General features: G+C 36.1%; 1 protein-coding gene across 3 annotated transcripts in view; it reads right to left on the bottom strand.

Moving 5' to 3' along the window:
- ZNF407 (zinc finger protein 407) overlaps positions 1-19786 on the bottom strand; it is a 332122-nt gene that overhangs the window by 288692 nt on the left and 23644 nt on the right. For all 3 annotated transcript variants that reach the window (XM_059857216.1, XM_059857224.1, XM_059857233.1), the window contains exons 2-3: positions 12991-17823; positions 7004-7118 (exon numbers count right to left, since the gene is read on the bottom strand). In XM_059857216.1, coding sequence (XP_059713199.1) covers positions 7004-7118; positions 12991-17779 — 4904 coding nt within the window. In that variant the 5' untranslated portion in view covers positions 17780-17823. The remainder of the gene's footprint in view (positions 1-7003; positions 7119-12990; positions 17824-19786) is intronic.

The following is a 19786-nucleotide window of genomic DNA, read 5'->3' on the forward strand; positions in this document are numbered from 1 at the left end:
TTGTACTAAACGCAGCAAACCAATTTCCAGTCGTTACAGTGCAAACAGGAGGAAAAATCACTGGAAAGAAAACCAAAGTTAAGTCTGTTTTTTGACGATTTAAATGTGAAAGAAAATGTGGATGCACTGCACACTGCATCCTCTGAGATTCTGGGGTGTTCCAATGGATTGAGCAGTAACCACCAAAGAAGCTATGTTACAGTAATACATTTGAGGCAAGTAAAACTGGACACAAAAGAAATCCAAGATGCCTCAAGAGATTGATTTGGCAGTCAAGTCTTATAGATACATTTTGGTTAAAACTGAGGGCATTCCAACAACTTACAGTTAAAGGTATAAAACAAATCAGAATCTATTTTGTCCCTTTTTGGGTAACATCCCAATTCGTTTACCAAACCCTCTAGTACTAGGGAAGCAACATTCATTGATTAAGATTAGGGTTAATTATTTTTCCTCTAAATTTCAAAGTAAAGTTGCTAAAAGCAGCAAAGAAAATCATGGCTGAATTAGAAGCTTGATGCAATTCCTACACACAAAGGATTAAAACGAAAAATGAAACAAATACAAGCCTTCTGAATTCTGGATATAAACCCAAACCATGCCACTTCAGCCTATTGACAAAACAACCCAACCACAATTTTAAGCAAACAAACCTCTCTCGCCATCACTACCAACTACTCACACCAACAACTCTCATCCCCCTTCTTCTCATGGTCACCAAAACAAAGCTAACTTTTCTGCCACCTCATCCCGCCAGCTGATGGCATTTTTTAACAGTATCTTTCCCAACCTTTGGGACAATCTTTCTAAACCATGATGATAAGGACAGAAGTCCCTTTTTGAGTTGGGATACTGAATTTTAGGACTGCTGCTTGCCTTAGCACTAAATGTTTAACACCAATGTTTGCAGCATCAGACTATTTCCCATTAGTCACAGTGCCTGTATCCTCAGAAAGGGCTCAAACCCACACTGTGTGGCCAGAGGATGTGTTCAGAGGGAGGTGCCTATGGCTTAGTGGATGTGCATATGTCTTGGACATCAAAGCAATCTACAGTAAATTAAAACATTAAAAATGCATGCCTGTAAAAGCAGTAGTTACAGGTGCCACACCTCTGTGCATCTCAATAGCTGTCATTTGAAAATGCATTGAGTTGGACTCTTCCCAGCTCCCTGTATGTCCAGATAAAATATACAATGTAAGTATGTCCCTTATATACCTTCGCTCTTCAGCAAGCACAACTAAATCATTATTGTAATCCCATTTAGCATACAAATCACTAAAAGCACTTTTATTAAGGGGGAAAGCTGGTCTCGATTGTCCTGTGTCAATTGTTAACAGCAGTCTCAAACAGAAGAGTCCTTCTACTGCCTGTACAGAAGTCTCCTACCAGCCAACTCCAGCAAACTCCATGGCAGACTTCCAGGCCAGGACAGTCTTGCACAACACATCCTGGGATCTGCATCAGTTGTTTAAAGGTGCTGGGAGCTTTTCTGAACAAAAGTAAATTATTTCCACTTCAAGTAGTTTTCTTAAATAGTAAAAAGAGAGACTATGTCCTGAAGGTCAAGTTTGCAAATCTAACAAAATGATAAGACAGCTGAACAAAAAAAGGCAAGACCACATAACACATATGTTACTTAACTTTGTATATTTTTTATCATTTCCTTGTTAATTTTTTAAACCATATGCAAGTTTGGAAAGCTGCTATGTAGGTTCACCTCATTTTTCTTTACTAAAGTAAATGTGGACACAAGTATGATAGGACCAAATCGCAAAATGCAGATAGAGAAACTAAGAATAGCTGGATCTGGAACAGTCACTTCACATGCAATTATCTATGATCTAAACAGCTGCACCAAACATATATTTTTTGTTTGGACACATCTGTAGACATGATGTGTATAATTAATTGTTCGTTCAAAAATGCAATTTCATGATGCATTTGATTATTTAGATATAAAAGTTTTAATTCTCAGAGCTGACTAAAAATAGTGATTTTAATTTATTCCTGCTGCCTACAATTACCCACAACCATGTATTTTTAAATATTTCCAGACTATAAAAATTACTAATTTTTGCCACTTGTGTTTATCTGCATTTAGACTTTGATTTGGATAAATTAAGCTCTCAAGTGTTCCTTGCTTTATGAAACTCTGCATGTTGTACACTTCAACACAAATAAATGACTTCTACCATTAGAGGTTTAAATAATGTAATGTATTTCATGCTCAGCCTGAAGCTGGATTCCAATGAAGTTGCTAATGCACGTAATGATTAAGTGTAACTCAAATACTAACTGTGTTGTTGAAAACATGACAGGCAATAATTTGGTCTATTATATTCTGCCATTTAATTCCCTAGTACAGACATTCTCTGACACGTTATGAAGCAATGATTTACAATTATTCAAGCTGCAAAGGTCAGAAAGTGACATTATAATCATCTACACAGAGATCCCTTCTAATGCACAAAAACTAGGTAATACCACACAAAAATAGTTTTACTGGAGTAGCAACTTTCTATTTAAGATTTACCAAACTGCACAAGTATAAATAATTAATTTACATTACAGTACGTTAGGGCATCCTTGAAAAGATAATGTTTTTCCTGCTCCTACCAATAAATTTACAATTAAGTCTTTTTTGCTTGCTAAAGGCAATCTTAAGAGCAGCTTTTCACTAAAAGTATCCTGTATTAATAGTAGTCAGTTAAAAAAATCTGAAAATCTAGAAGATTTTTCAGAAACAACAAACAGGAGCCCTTTTTTTTTTCTTATGCAGCTGGTCAAAGCACATCCTTATTTATCAAGAACAAAGATCTATTAGTCCCTATGCTCAATACAGGTGAGTAGTTTTGTTTAGACATTCTCCAATCAACCAGTGTCATTAAAATACTGAACTTCATACAAATCTCTGAATTACTCTTAGCATTAACAACAGCAGCAGAAGTGAGGTTATTTCCGTGCTTGGGACACTATAATTGTCCCCAAATTTTATGTATACGAGGCTTTAGGAAATAACTGAATTTAGCAAAATATTTATCAGAACATCCTACATTATCTCCAGAATTAATGGAGAAAAGGAGTTTCAAAGCAAATAGAGAACTAAGAAGCAGAAAGAAAATAAAGACTAATACCTCCAGCCACCAAAAGACCAAAACAAAGCAAAAAACCCCAAATAAACAAAACAACAAAAACATACAATAAAAAACAAAAACACCATATCAAAAAATTTCAAGACATAACTACTCCAGCAAAATACAGGGAAAAAAAATCATCTTTTCGACCCCCCCTCCAAATTCCTTTGTATCTAAAAAGGCTTACTTTTGTTCTCAAAACACTTGACTACTATACATTAGCTACTACATGTGTAATAAACATTATAAAGGCATTGCTAAAATTGGCCTCTCAAATTGTAGGAATGTAGCAAAAAATGTTTACGTGCACATTTTAAATACTGAACATTTTCCTAACAATCCAAACCTACCTTATACCCATCTTCTTCAATCGATTTTTAAGTGGTCATAAAGGAGAGAGGAAAAAAAAAGAAGGAAGCAGCCACTCTTACTTGATACATGTAACTACATACCCCAAATTTCTGTTTCTAAAAGCAAAGGCAAGAAAAAGGCAAAGGAGTAATAGACATATTTTTAAATCAAACATTGCCTATGAATTCTGTTCAAAATCTCAACTGCAGAACAATGCATTTTTCCTATCCTACTTAAGGGATAAAATCTGAAAAGTGCATGACAAGCCTTTTCACAGCATTTCACCAGGCAAATGAAACAAAAATTTTAAATGCTGGGCAACCAAGATTTGTTCACTTAACCCAGAGTATCAGCCAATTTCAGAGTCAGACTTTCAAAACTGAGAGAAAGTCACACAGAAAATAGACATTACCCCTGAAATAATGGCATATATTTTACAGCCATGGGTATGGAAAAGAAAACAATTAACACACATCTGCGATAAGGCAATGAGTAGCAGACGGTTTATTCCAAATGTTAAAACATTAGCGGTGTCCAATTTCTGTGTCACGTAGTTTCTGCTGTGCAGCTGAAGAAAAACAAACCCTGAACTTCAATTAAAAAAAATAAAAGAACACAGCAAAATTACTGCCTTTTTCAACAACTAGCTGAATTATATATTGTGTATTTTGTAGCGTGTAAATATGAGGATCCTTTGGAAAATTGAGACACAGCAAAACCTTCCTAAAACAACACCAGTAATACGCATTTTGCTTTTTTTTCTTTTGCCTTCTTTTCAAGACCAAAATTTTGAAATAATTTGTCTTTAAAAAACGTGGTATTTTGAGACCACACCATGATGTTGCACTGACATTTCACCTTTAAAAAGTGCCCAAGCAGATTCAAAAGCTTTTGAAACACAATTTATCCTCACAACTAGCAGAGGGCTTATTACTGAGAATCTAAAAGTCAGAGGATAGAATATTAACTACTGTAGAAAAGAAAACATAGTGCAGGACCTTCTGTTTGTGACAAAATTACAGAGTTAATGTTCCTGAAAGATCACTTCACCTTTTAAAGCATGATTTTTAAAAAGGTAAAATTTATAGCAATTAAAGCTAATGAAGAAATGCAGCATGAGCTGCTTATGTTCAGGAACTAATAGGTCCACTGAGCATTTCTAAGATTATTTAGCCATCAATGATAATGAATTGACATTGTCAGTGGTGTTAATGTACCAATGCTCTATAGTGCCACTAATCCGATAGCCAATCCTAGCAATTTTATCCTTTTTTATGTTGCTACTTTATTTTTTTAACCAACAAGCCACCCAGTCCTTTCAATTAAAAGAGCACAAATACAGCACAGGCTATTAACACTTTTTTCTCCTCTTCCACGTACAAGATCGCATATTCATTATATGGACTATGGTTCAAACTGCTCTGGCCATTCCTCCTTTAAATCCCAATCAATTCTTCAGAACTGCTAGCTACAGTGCAAAAATGGCTTTTCCAAATAGATCAGTGCTAGTATATGATTGTTAAAATACATTTTTGGTGCACATTAAGTGAAATGTGCACCAAATGTGCATAGGGATATAAGTCAGATTTTTGTAAATACAGGGTATTGTGGTGTATGTCTCTTCACTGATTGTTTTGCCATATCTAAATAGCACAGCTCCATGTTGTTGATGCAAATTAACAATACACAAAAATGGAAAATAAGTACCTGCCTGGCTACCAGGTATGACATGTCAGCAACACAGAGTAAGCAATCAGCTTAGGAAAGTGACTACCATTTCAATCCAAAGTTTAAATCATTCATACATGTTTTGCTCTCTCTCTCTTCCATAACTATTGTGAATCCCAGCCGAGAGTTGTGCAATTTCTGAGACAGGTTCTGTCAGACACGTCAATCCTGAAGTGATAGAATGAGTTTTTGAAAAAATGAGGCACTATGCCAAATCCTAATAATTTTCATTCTCTTCTTTTTTTGTAAAAGATACCATATTTGCTGGTTTAAATTTTTTTTTTTTAACTTTTGCTCTCACAGTGACAAATTTGAATAATACAATGATTTTCAGTTTAAGTCTAAAGGAAATTGAACAAACAGCCCATGTCAAGTTTGTGGACAACTAAGGAAGAGACTTTAGCCTTTGCTAAGCACATTGGTGGGTCTGTAGTTTTTAACTATCTTCCGTGTCAAGTTCTTGGCAATTGATAAGGCAGAGACAGCAAATAAGATTTTTAAAACAATATAAAATACCTTACCACCTATTCATTTTAACTATTCTTCAAAATAAGGAGTAGCACAAGTTACTCTACTACTGATATACTGTGGACTTAAGAACTGGGCTCATTCATTTTTATTTCTTATTCCAAGAAGTCAGTAATTCATTTTCTTAAGTGAATAAACTCATCCAAAGTATCTCATAATGCCACATGCAAAATTATTAGAAAAACAGAGAGATGAATCAGTGAAAATCACTCAGCTGCGTCTTCAGATGAAGATTCACTTGTCTTCTAAAATGTGCAACTCACTTTGTCCTGCAGCAGATTGGTACACCAAGGCTAAAAAACCTCCTCCTGCTGAATATTATCCCCAACATCACACCACACCATGCATGTATGCACAGCACCATCTAATTGAACCTGTGCTCTTCTACACATTAGCCATGAGGCTGCTATAGCAGGTTACATAGGTTTGCGTAAAATGTTTTTATATGATGCATATATTAGTGAATTTCTTCAGCGTAATAACATTAAAATATATTTTTAATCAGAACTAGGGTATTAAAATCCAACTTTGAATGTCCTATGATGTACCATATATGCCATGGCATTTTAAAACCTTTTAAACATTTCTGCTAAATTAATTAGTTTTGCATTAAGGAGTCTCAATGCCTCCTATTAAATGCAACACATTTGAAGGACAATTAAACATTATGAACGATCCTTCTAAGGAAATAACGATTGTTAAAAGAAAAATAAGATTTTTTTGGGTAACAAACAGGAACACAAGAACACATAAAAGACTTCAATTTATTTTAAAAGTCTTATGCCTTCAATATTTTAGATCCGTTTGTTTGAAAAATCTGTCTTCTGTTTTGTTTTCATAAAGAATGAAAACCCTAATGGAGTCCCGAAATCCGTTAATGGTACTAAAATTATAACAGTATAGCAAAAGAAAAAACCCCACACAGTAAAGTCTATATTATATATTTTTTATGTCTTTAAATGGAATTTACAGTTCTCCCTGGCAATGTGAATGAACATCCTATAATTTAGTCAATTTACAGATTACAGGTTCAAATTGACCTTGTAGCCCATAAAATTGCTCATCTTCAGTGCAGGATTAGAAGTGGGAAAAGAATGTCATAACTGTATTTAAGGAATTTACCATAACAATGGAAAGGAGGATATGCATGCATAATTTTAGCCACTCTTGCTCACATCACAGTTTTCAATTCTGAAACAATGCATATTCTGTGCTCCTCTCCTGGTTAACCATGGTGGAGACTGTTTCAATTTACTCACCCACAGACATGACACTTGTATTCCCTCATCCCAAGGTGCCTCTTGACGTGGTTTCTGGCATCTCCAAGCTGAGCTGTTGCAAAGTGGCATATCTTGCACTTGAATGGCTTTGATCCTAAGTAAAATTTAGCATAAGATATGAGGTGAATTAGAATAAAATATCACCCATGGTTAAAGAAATAAAAATTCCTGAGGAAAAATAACCTTTTTAAAACCTATCCCACATTTAACCTATTTGAGATTTTTGCCTAATAAAAAAAGTGTCTTGTACATAAATTTATAACTCCCAGGACACAGACAGTACATTCTATACATTACTCATTAAAGTTTCCCCAAGTTCAAGTCCACAGAAAATACTCTCTTAACTTTAAATCTGGTCTTTTTCTTATCATTAAGATCCACAAAATATATTAAAATGAGCAAAAAATACAATAGGTAGATGACATTTCAAAAAGACGGCAAAAGTTGTTCTATGTCTTTCCCAATGGCCAGATGCTGAAACTCAGGTAATGGTCTTAAAGTGGACTGGTATTGGTTTGAACTGCAAAACATTCTTTTTTTTTTTTTTTTTTTTTCTTTTTGCAAATATTTTTAAAGTAAAATAATATTACAAGTCTTCCAACTTTGAATAGATTTCACATTAGCATTGGTATTTCAGATTTGTTCTGTCACACACAGCAAATGATTCATCACCTAGCTATTGTAATGGCATGCAATGTATGAATATACAGTGGATAAAATATTATGCCTTTATGACTGTTTTATGGTCAAGAATTTATGATTATTCTGCAAACCAGAAGTATTGACATTTTGGCTATTATTTATTTCAAGAACAAACTTTAATATTAAATGTCTGCTGCAGACCAAAGAACTCTGAAATTATTTCTCCAAGGAAAAAGTATCACCCTATTTCTTGTACCACATCAGTTCAGCAAAAAGTCCAATTATTTGTCTATCTTAATTAACAGTGATCATCTCTCAAGATGAAAAAACTATCTTTTTTTACTGACATAGTTAAATTTGGCACATGTCAGTCCCCAGGTTATTACGCAGCAACCTCATTCTAGAAGCACTTTCCAATTTTCTGACCACTAAATCCTTAAATCAATAAATCAAAATCAGAGAATTGCAGTTAAAAGGAAGTACAATATGGTCAAAGAGTCTCCATATTATGTTTAGTATATGTTTTGTGAAGTACTTCTTCCAATACAGTTAAGCATAATATGAAATATGTGATCTTTAATAAATATACATAAAGAGCTCTGATAAGAAAAATGTTGCACTATATCATACTTGATCAATGAACCTTTTTACTTTGCCCTTGAAAATAGAATATCCTCCAAGAATCCACTGGTGAAATTGAGGATCTTAGTAAAAAAATTTTAGAGTCTTAAATTTCAATTTAATTCCCAAAAGCTAACGAAAAATGAAGCATTTAATTTTAATCTTCTAACTGAAATAAAAAAGTCAACAGTACTAAGCACAGGCAGACAAGGTTGAATATTTCACAGTTCAATGACAATGAAGCCAGATCTCTTAATACTTCCATTTCTACTGTTGGAAGTAGATGTAAAATATATTTAGCACCTCAATGGTTATATCTAGTCAGCTTTATATGTTTAAATGTCAAAAGCAGGTTCAGACTGCAGCTCACAGCAATCACATTCTATCCATCACACGGAAAAAAAACCCAGTTTATTTAAATGATCCTGATAAAACTGAATTAATCATTAATTTGGTGACATTTCAAATCAACATTGCATTCTACAAAGAGACCAGGGCAAATAAAAAATAAAACCTTATCTTTGCATTAAAAGACCACTAAAAGTTGATGCCTTAACTTGTGATCTTTAGCTGGACAATTAATAACAACAAGGCCACAGGTGAAGATGACTTTTTTAAAAATCTATTGGTGTTTATACTGCTCTTTTTTCTCCTAGAATTCAAATACCATGTGGATTCTATCCTATGTTCCCTTAGTTTCTCTCCTACTGATTAAATTGTAAATTCGTTCCTCATTCTGTAACTGCAGGTGTCCCACAGGGCTTCCATACAAGACCTTTGCTGTTTTCCATTTACATGACTCCTTTGTGAAGAACTCGAGTTCAGACCAATCCTGACTACAGTGTGCTGACAATACAGAAATGTATTATTCTGTTGACTGCTCTCATCCAAAAATCACTGAGGCCTTGAGGGCTTTTGATTTTTTTTTTTTTTCCTCAGATCCAGAGCTGAGTATCTGTTAACATCTCCATTTAAACTCCATGAAAATTCAAGTGCTGGCAGGCTCCAGTCGGTACTTATCACCTGAAACAAAAGCAGTGTATTTCCCTTTTAGGTGGCTGGTGCCAAATTTGTTCCAGTATGTTCTTGGATGAACAACCCAAAATGTTATACTAAAAATGAAGACATTCAACTACAATTTAAATTAACGGTAGAAAAAAACCTTGTATCTGCCATAAAGCTGTCTGAAACAATGTAAAACATTTAACAATTTCTTAGCCATACTTATCACCAACTTCAGTGGTTCTCTTACACTGTTTTAAACTGGATTCACATTTGGCTTTAAGTTCTCAGAAAAAAGAGAAAAATGCTTTCACTATATCATCTTTTCAACAAAATGACTCAAAAAAATTAGCCAAAATAGATCCAAAAAAAGCCCAAAAATCCATCAAACTACTTTACCCACAAGTTATGGCATGGAAAACAAATGTACATTTTTTGATGGTAGCAGGAAACAATAAGGCTCTTAACAATTGGGGGAACACCACACCAACCAACCAACAACAAACAAAACAAAACAAACAAACAAAAACCAACACCACCACACCAAACTGAAAATAAGACTAAATTTACGAGTTCATGTCCAGCAGACATAAACCATTCTACTGTTTTGTAAAAAAATATCTGAGTCCATAATCCTTGCTTTACATTAGGAAAATAAAGACCCAAAGCTATAAGAAAAAATTCACTGTTGCAGCTTTAGGCCAGCCAAAGGCAACACCACCTGCACCTTCAGGCATTGCTGTGGTCCTAGCTCAGGCCCAATACAAAGTGAGCAGAAGCACATGAAATGTCATCATACCATTTCCTCCTAGGTTTAGGACATGGGAAGTAATACAGCATACTTGCATTGGGCACAACTGCCACTGAGAAATCTGATGAGAAAAGAAACATAGATGATGCAGTCGCAGGTGATTTTTCCTCAGATGTTGATTGTTAATTAAGTTTATGGGACCTTCATCAACTGCAAACTAAAAAGTCTTCCACCTCTACTACTCCTTTTATTTTTCTTTACACTTCCTCATTTTCACTTGTCAACGTGTGATGGATTTACTTGTTAGGTCCTCTATAGCAATGCTTTCCTTTCATTTGTAATGTGAAAATCTCCTACATTATTTAATGGTATTTTGAAACATTATTTTTCTATTAATGGAAATTATTAGTTGTATCTTTATGCAACTTTCCCTTCCCTTCCCTCCACCACCTCAAATCATCACTGATTACTCAATTAAAAAAAAGGAAAGGAGTTGGTGATGGTTACACATACATACACATGTATATAAACCTATTTATGCACATCTAGATGCTGATGAAAGACTTTTTTAAAAGCATATAATCAGAACAATAAATGGGAAAATGTGTGGCTGTGCTTTTCTGCACCTGTTGTTACCCTGGGATAGGTCAGAAGCTGGAAATGGTGGACTTTGCCTCCCAATGTTGCATACAGTTGGTGCAGTAGGTCATTTCCTTCTGCCACTGCTCCCTATCACCTAAACGTATTTGTTTGTTATTAAACTGCACCCGCTGTGATACAGATGGGAAGAAAAGGTTCTATAAGAAGAGAACCACAAACAGGAAAATACAGATTGGAAGAGAAAGCCTTCTTCTTGTTAAGTATTAATAAAAGTCTCCACGTTACTATTTATGTGAATAAGCAAAGCATAAGAAAACCATTTCATTTAAAGTTGCAGTGAGAAAGAGGGCAGATAAAACTCTGTTCTGTAACCCTTCTATACTTCTGCACGAAAAAATTACTTGCAAAATTAAATGTATTCTTTCACTTTGCTTTGCATATTTAATGCTATCCAAAAGCACAGTAAAAATATACTCCATGATAAGACCTACACACAAGATGTTAAAAAGTACACTAACTTTTACTAAATGTTACAATCAATGATGTAACTTATGTAAGTAGGGTTGCTTTGTCATATATTGATAGTTACCTCACTTTCACATCCACATTAACTTGATTTTAAATGCAATTAATACATATAGTCAAGGAAGACTAATGGACTACATTCTGCACTTAACCTGGTGGACATTTTCAAATGGCACAAGTGACCAGTGCAAACCTATTTTGCATTGTAAACGACTAAATAAATCTTAATGGATTAAGAATGATCAGCTATCAACACACAAGGGAAATTAAGTGCTGAAATGCCTACATTGATTATTTTAAATTATTAGCCTTACTCTGTTCTTGAATTTGTATGCTTTTAGTGAGCTTTAACACATTTACAAGACTTATTGACTATAATTACAAGAGAATTCAAGTAATGGACACATCAATTATAAGCAACATGTCTTGACCAGACAGTTGCATAAAGAATTCTAAAGAGAGCTCCATTAGCATCCTCCCCCTTAGTTTTATTCAGTTTTATCTGCCGTAAGAGGGCATATTAAGGGCTTATACAGCTGTTCTGACCATGTGAACATGAGCATCCCTCTGAAGACTTAACACTGCATTCCAAGTTGGATATTAGCTGAAGCAATACAGATAACTACGCTATTGACAGGACAGAAGTAAAGCTGAAAGTATTAAGTATGTGAGTTATTGGTATACATGAATGCTGCAGTTATAGTAAAATACTTTGAAAGGTTTGAAATACAATGTCTCTGTTCCCCAAGATTAATTTTTAGGATTTGTTGTCCAGTCACGCCCTTGCCTTTTCATAAAAAAAAACTTACAAAACTATTTTAGGATTATGCCAGGAATTACCATTCTTTTATGCTTCTTTTTGTTACCTTTTTGTTCTCTTCCTTGTAACCATGCACTAAGTTTCAAATACTGCATGAATTTAAACTATAGCTTCCATAATAAGCCATTATTTAAAAGTACAGTAAAATAAACCTTACAGTTTTAATGAAAATATGTTCATTGAAATGTGAATTTATTATTCAAATCCACTCATAAATTCAACCATGGAGACACCACTTGTCTAAGCAGAGCTCAGTGATTTAGAAAAGCTGTCTATTTAAAATAAAGAATGTATGGCAGGTTTATAGAAACATCGCAGTGAATTTTTACATAAATTTAGAACTGCAGCTTATGCATTTTTCTACAGAAATGTTTTTAAATTTTCCACTTAAAATTAAACATAAAAATGAATTTAAAGTGTGATCAGCACAGAAACTAAATCAGATGCTACATCCCTGTGCAACACATCAGCACTGCATACCACCTTCCAAAAAGGCTGACCAATTCCAACCACTGCAACTTATTTCTGCAAAAAATGTTGTTTCTTATCGGTATTTATTTAGGAGTGATGTAATATCAAATGTCTATTCTGAGGCATTATGTAATGCTGAAAGTTTCACTTAATGAAATGAAATAAGCAATTTGGATACTAAACAACTGCACAGAAGAGGAAGTTAGAAAGAACAGCTAACTGATCTCTCAAACCACCACTGCTTCATTATATAAGAAGCAATGAATGGTTACAAATTAGATTAAAAGGAAGAAAATCTCTCTATATGAAACAAAAAGCAGAAGGGTGACTGTACTTGAAATGTTCTTACATTTTCTGCCCTTTGATCACTGTATTTTCATAGCCTTTTAGATAACTTTGAATTTCATCAGGGGCTTATCAGGCGATAAAAATGCCAGTTCCTAAGAAATATAAAAAGGCTTAACAAGCAGAAAAAGACCAATGGTATAATTCACTGTTTGAAAGAGACCAATTGCAACGACAGCGCTTCCATACCTGTGTGGGTACGGATGTGAGCTAGGAAGGCCATGGAATTGCTACTTCTACATATCTTCCCACAATACTTGCAGACATTGCCTTGGTTCTCTTCCCTCTCCCTGTTTATCTGCTCAGTGTCTTCAACAATGTATTTATTGACTTCCCGCAGCAGCTCTTCATGTTGCTCTTTGATGTGGAGAAACAAGCTCTGCTCCGAATCGAAGGGCTCCGTGCACTTCAAACACTTAAAGGTTGCGCCTCCTTCAGGCAGCTCCTCCACGCTCGCCTGCTCGTTTCGCATGTGCCCAGCACTGGCCAAGTGCTGGTGAAGGTTGCTTTCTGTGTAAAAGGATTTTCCACAGAGTAAGCAATGAAAATGCTTTTCTTTTGAAGGATGTTTCATGGCTATGTGAACATTTAGTCCGCTCAAACCATCTGCTAGAAAACCACAGTCATCACAGCGAATACGTGTCGATTCCCCAAGGGAAGTTCCTTCTGACTTCTTCTTTTTCCCACCACTAGTTGAAGTGTCTGCTGTCACTGTGAGCTCACTAGCTTTCACTGCCCCTGACATCTGTCCTTCTGCAGAATGGTCAGTGGCCTCCCCATCTTGATGACTTTTTAACCTCACTATAGAAGAATCAAACTTGCCAACATTTTGCATTGCCTTTCCTTTATCATCAGCGCTGATAACTGTTCCTAAAGCCTCATTACTACTTTCTTGCATGCCCTCAGCTGTTGAGCCATCTGCCTCCCAAACATTGTTATTTATAGTTACTTCAGCTTCACGTTGTGCTTCCATAAGGGCTTCTTCCTCCTCCCCAGTAGGATCCTCTCTGAAACTTCTGTTACCATCTAAACTATGTCTATTTTGTACTGCTTCTCCAGTGTTTCCAGCAAAATTTGATTGCTCTACTGCACTACTTGTTTCTGGAAGACTTAGCATAAGTGGGTTATTTTTCTTCAGTGATTTTTTTGTGAGACTGTCTTTGTCTCTACACTCTGCTTCTGGGTTTCCACTACTTTCTTCCAAGCTCTCCACACCTTTTTCTGAACTGCAGTTTGTGTGGCTTGATCTGTTTTGATTTTCCGCAGTGCAGTAATCATCTGAGTTGAGCAGCTCCTGACCATGCTTACCTTTCTGCACCTCACAAGTATCTGTTTCTTTAACTGACACTTCCTTGACAAGTTCAACAGCTTTATCGTTCTGAGGAGTTTGCCGGAATCCTTCACAAAAAGGGTTTTCTCCTCCATTTGCAGACTCCTTATCAAGTTCATGTCCTACTGCATTTTGAGAATTGACATCTTTAGACATTCCTGGAGATGTGTTTTCATTTATGTTAGTACACTCAGTAAGGCTTTTACTCATATGATCAGCTTCTGATGCATCATTGCCACACTTTCTTTCATCTAAATTAAATTTTGATTCTCCTGCACTGTGATGGTGCTCCTCTTGAGGCAAAGCAGCTCCTTCTTTAGTGATATTTGCTGCATTTGCTTCCTCCCCAGAAGAAGAACAAACGTAAGATTCTCTTCTAATTTTGTGTTTCTCTGTTGCTGCATGCCTTATCATCTCTCTGCAAGTAACAGCATAGTAGTCACAAGCCATGCAGTAGTATTCAAATTGTTTTGTATGTTTTCGCTTCACGTGCAGCTCTAAAGAAGCAGCAGAATGAGCAATGAAGCTGCAGTGTACACACTTGTTGTCGTTTGCACCCATGGCTCTCCTCTGGAAGCTTGGGTCACAGTCTTGAGCAACCCTCGCTGGTTCCAGCAACACATGTTTGTTTATATTCAGTGGATTCCTACCAGGCTGCATATCTGGTAGCCTACTGGCATTTGCAGCTTTTAACTCAGCATCTCCTCGCCCAACTTCCTGATTGTCTAAGACAGAATTTTCCAAATCTGATGACTGGCCACCATCCTCAAGATGCTCAGGCAAGGCAGTCATAGGGCTGTTAATCTTCTTGCTCATGGATTCAAAATTACCTCCTTCAGGGCTAACGATGATCTCCGAGTTCTGTTTTCCACATCCTTCTATTTCAACACGGCTTTTATGTTTTTTGGTTGCACAGTGACGTTCCATATCTCCTTTGGTGACAGTGTAGTAATTGCAAACCTTACACAAATAGCTGTACTGATGACTGTGCTTTCGCCTGATGTGAACAGTCAAATTCGTAACACTGGAGGCCAAAAGGCCACAATGGGTACATGTCCTAGAAATAGTACCTTTAGGCTTCCCTCCTCTGGACGCATCAGCTAAAACCAATTCATTTTCACCAATCCTTTGCTCAAGTAGAACAAATTCCTTATTTCTCGATATGTTTTCCACAGATGAGGATGAAACATCTTTAATTTCTTTATCCAACTCAGTACTTCCACTCCCAGCAATGGAAGTATCCACCACTGATTTAATGCCACCAACACCAACGCAAACCTTTACAATACATTCTTCAAAACGTAGTCCAATGTTGTTTTTCCTGGCATTTTCAAGATGCTTGCTTCTTTTGATATGTTTCTCCATTCCTTCCTTACTCAGTGAGTAGAGATTACATGCTTTGCAAAGGAAGTGATACTCTTGGGCATGTCGGAGTTTTATGTGCCTTGTAAGAACTGTGGAAGATCTTGTCTTATAAAAACACTTTTTACATTGAAATTGGGTTTTATTCAGAACAGAATGCTTTAGTTCATTTCTATGATTTATGAAGGAAGAGTCTGGAGTTTTTGCTTGCATTGACACTTCCATTTCCTTTGCAAGTCTTTGGCTATTGTTCGATACTGAGTCACTGTAAGGTACCACTTGCAAGGTCTGATCACTGTTACTCAACGGAGTAACTTGCTGAAATAATGAACCATCGTGTTTCTCATTTTTTTGATGATTTATCAGCTCTTCTTCCAATGGAAAAAAAAGAACGCAAGCTGGACAGCTATGGGACATTTTGTGTACTTCACTCATATGGCTTTGAAGGCTGTCCATATTCAAGCTGGTAAATGAACAGAGTTGACAATTAAAGCTACAACCACCCATCTGGTGTTTACTCTCCTGACAGTGTTGCTTCATGTCTTCCCTGACTCCAGAGGAATAGCTACACATCTGACAATGAAACTGGATCCTTTTTGTATGAAGCTTTACAATATGAGTTTCCAAACTTTCTCGGTCGTGAAAAACATGACCACAATCCATGCAAGTATGAAGAGCACCATCATCAGCAATAAGTTTAACTTCAGAATCTTTAGCACCTGCAGTGCTAGAAGAAAGGGTATTTGGCTTATATTCAGTAAGATCTTGTATTTCTGCAGCAGTATTGCAATTACTTTTAGCATCTGTTTCTAGTTCTGTGTGAGACACAGGGCTTGATTCACCATGTTTAAGCTGTGTGCTGGAGATAGGCTTTTCATGTACTCTCCGAGTTTCACATTTGGGTCTCTTACTATTCCCCAACAACCTGTATCTTCTTCTAACCTGCCTTTTTAATCTAGAAGACCTACTTTGTCCAAATGAAGACCTTAACAAGAAAACATTTCTTTTGTGTTTCAGTTTATCAAATCTCCTTGTCCTATGTAAACTGTTAAGTAGCTTTTTGGTAGCTGGAAGCAATTCTGTTTTCTGCAAAACATTTTCTGATGGTCCCGGTATTCCTAGTTTTTCAGTTTGAACTTTATCATTTCCTTCTGTACCAGAAGAAAGCGACGTTTCTTCTGTCATGGTATCTGTTTTTTCAGTGGGAGTATTTGAAGATGGTATCATTTCAACAAGTTCACTGCCATCATTTTGTTTAGAAAAGCTTACTTTTGAGCCTTTCAGTGCACTGCAAATACTTAATTCTTTTGCATCAGCAGTTCTTGCCCTTAATTTATTGCTCCCAGGTTTTGCCCTGACATTCCTCTCTTTGGTTGCAGTAGATTGTTGGTTTTTAAAGGATTTTTTTGTCAATATCTGTACAAATCCTCCCCGTGCAGCAAGATTTTGGCGTCGAAGGTGAGTCTTGCCAAGGAAATGAGAATTTAGGAGACTTTCTTCAGCACTCTGAAAACCACAAAGATCACAAGAGAATATCTTGGATTTCTCACGATCTCGCTTAACATGCATATGCGACGTTGAACTACACTCACCTATGCAACTACAGTGAGGGTGTGTTTGCTCTTTGGATGGTTTAGAGAGGCTTTCTTGTTCATGTTTTTCCTTATCAGAGCAGGAGGGTAAACATTGATCACTTATTTTGCCTTTAGGGTCTTTGTCTATGTTTCCAGCTGTACAGACAACACTAATTTCTTCTGAAGAATACAATCTATCAGAAACAGCAGCTGACACATCTTGTGAATGATTATTTTCCTTGTGAATTTTCAATATGGCATCATCAGCAGCACATCTGAAATCGTATCGTAGGCACAGGATATCGGAATTAAATATGTCACTATCAGGACAACTGGTGACTCCTTCCTTTTTTACAGCTCCAGCTATTAAATCACATGATTCTCCAGCTAAAACTTTTTGCAATTTCCGTCCAGTATCTTTCATGTCTTCTGAAGAACTCAGCTTTCTTTTCCTGGAGACATTTTCAGGTTTCTCTGCTTCAACAACATCCAGGTTCGGTGATTCTGAAAGTGCTGTTTTGTTTGTGCCATTCTCTTTTTCTTTCTTTTCAAGGTCCCTGAACACTTCATCTGATGTAAGCCTTGTTTTCTGCTCAGATGAAGAGTCACATCCAGCATTTGCTCCTGATGTATTTCTTGGGAATTCTTCTGTCAACTCAACCTGTAAATTCTCATCAACATCATCACTCTTCTTATTTTCCTCCCCATCCATTCTTAACAGTGATACTACCAATTGAAGATCATTTGGTTTAGCACCTACAAAACAAAAGAGTTACTGTTACTCTTTTATGCAAACTTAAGGGTTAAAATAATCAAATTTTAAAAACCCCATGCAATATAGAAAATTAAAATAATGGCAGGAAGAAAGTCATAATGAAAGATATGAGGCAACAATTTCACCATGGTATCTATACCACCTTCTAGTTACAGAGCTCTCACTGTAATGACCAAAATGTGAGCAAACACTTAATCCCATAGTTTTTATGTAATCAAGTAATTTTCTACATGCTTTAGACTTGGGCAGACAAGCATGACCTTTGTTTCTGGAAGTATATTTGGGACACAAAATACTAACGGCTTTCAGGGAACTGGTCATGGAATATTTTACTTTTCCTGAGCTAGAAAGTCAGCTTCCCAAATTTAAAAGTTCCCAGGAGAAATAATCATGACCGCAACAAGCAAAACAAAGCCAGCATAAATGTTAAATATTTTACGTATGCAGCTTGCTTTCCTTCCTCTGCTTAGATTACCTGCTAAAGAGAAAGAGGGAAAACACAAATAGAACCATGTTCTAAAAGAATATGCTGCAAGTATAGCTTCCCATCATTCCTAAAATATCCTCTAAAACATCATTTCCCAACTGGGGAGGAGGGAGGAGAAACAAAAAGTCATGAAATAACAATACAGAGAAGGGCAGCACCTTTGAGACCCAGCACAAACTTTAACCATTCAAATCCAGTTACCAGAAGCTTTTGCTCAACTGCCCAGTGTGACCCTCCTGCTCCCAAGAAGATGCCGCCACTAGAAAACTGATGCTACCAACACAGTTTATAAGAGGGATGGGGATGGGAAATCAAATCTTGACATTTATTACCTTTTCATTTTGATATGAAGCAACTGAGAATTGAAAATGCATTTCATTTTAACAGATGATTAAATACTAAATGTTTATCTATGTGCTTTACACTGTGATTTAAACATCAATTTGCTGCAGATCCAAGTATTCAGTTTTTTGTTCAGTTACCCATTGAATGAGGCCATGACCACAACTGTAAGTACTTCCTGACAAGATTAAGTAATTGCAATGTTGATACAGATAACGTAGGGTACAAAAAGCTATTCAAGTACATGGTAAAAAAATAATTATGCTTAAATTTGAGGACAAAGTAGGAGAGTATTAAACTGAGAAAATAAATTCAAATCAGTTGGACTTCTTACCCACGGAAGTAAAAAAGAGTTTTTCTCCTTAAGAATAATTTGTGGAAGCCCCCTAAGGAATTGAATGCACATTAGTCTCATATATTGAACAGTTTTTCAACTGTAGGTCTCTCATTGAGCTGAAGCACTGACCAAACCTATACCAAGCTAGTTATACCTAAATAACAAGAGAATAACCACTTCTAGATACAACAGCTCTTTGGAGGATCATAATATTGTCCCCTAAATATGGCTTTCCCATTCTTATGCACTACTATTTTTGTTTCTTCATAAAACCATGATGGAAACTTATCACCATTAGTCAGAAGGAAAACAGTCAGGGCTATATTCTCATCTGGTATAAGTCAGCACACTGTTAGTATGTTCAAAAACACTACAGCAATTAATAGCAGGAGCAGATGAAGCCTTTGAAGTGCAAGCTTACCCCGAAAAGGTTATAAGCACAGTTTGGGATACAGAAGAAAAAGATCAGATGAAAATGATGTGGTTTAACTGCAGTACAGCTTTATTTATATAATGCAAAATATCAAGTTACTTCAGTGACAAGTGTCACATGTACATCCTTAAACAAGCAACCATGGGTCCTTTGCCTTGCTGCACCTTCACAGCAGGTTCCCAGCCCACCACAAATTGTGGGAAGAGCACCAGTTGTGGGAATGGCCTGAGGAAGAGCAGCAGTTTTTCCTTTGCTGTACAAAACTATTTGCAATCTCGAACCAATTCTCCATCTTCTTTATAGGATACTTCCCTCTCAAACCATAAGATTTACCAGAAAACTTGT

This window comes from Haemorhous mexicanus, chromosome 1 (genome assembly GCF_027477595.1).
Source record: "Haemorhous mexicanus isolate bHaeMex1 chromosome 1, bHaeMex1.pri, whole genome shotgun sequence".
Lineage (NCBI taxonomy): Eukaryota > Metazoa > Chordata > Aves > Passeriformes > Fringillidae > Haemorhous > Haemorhous mexicanus.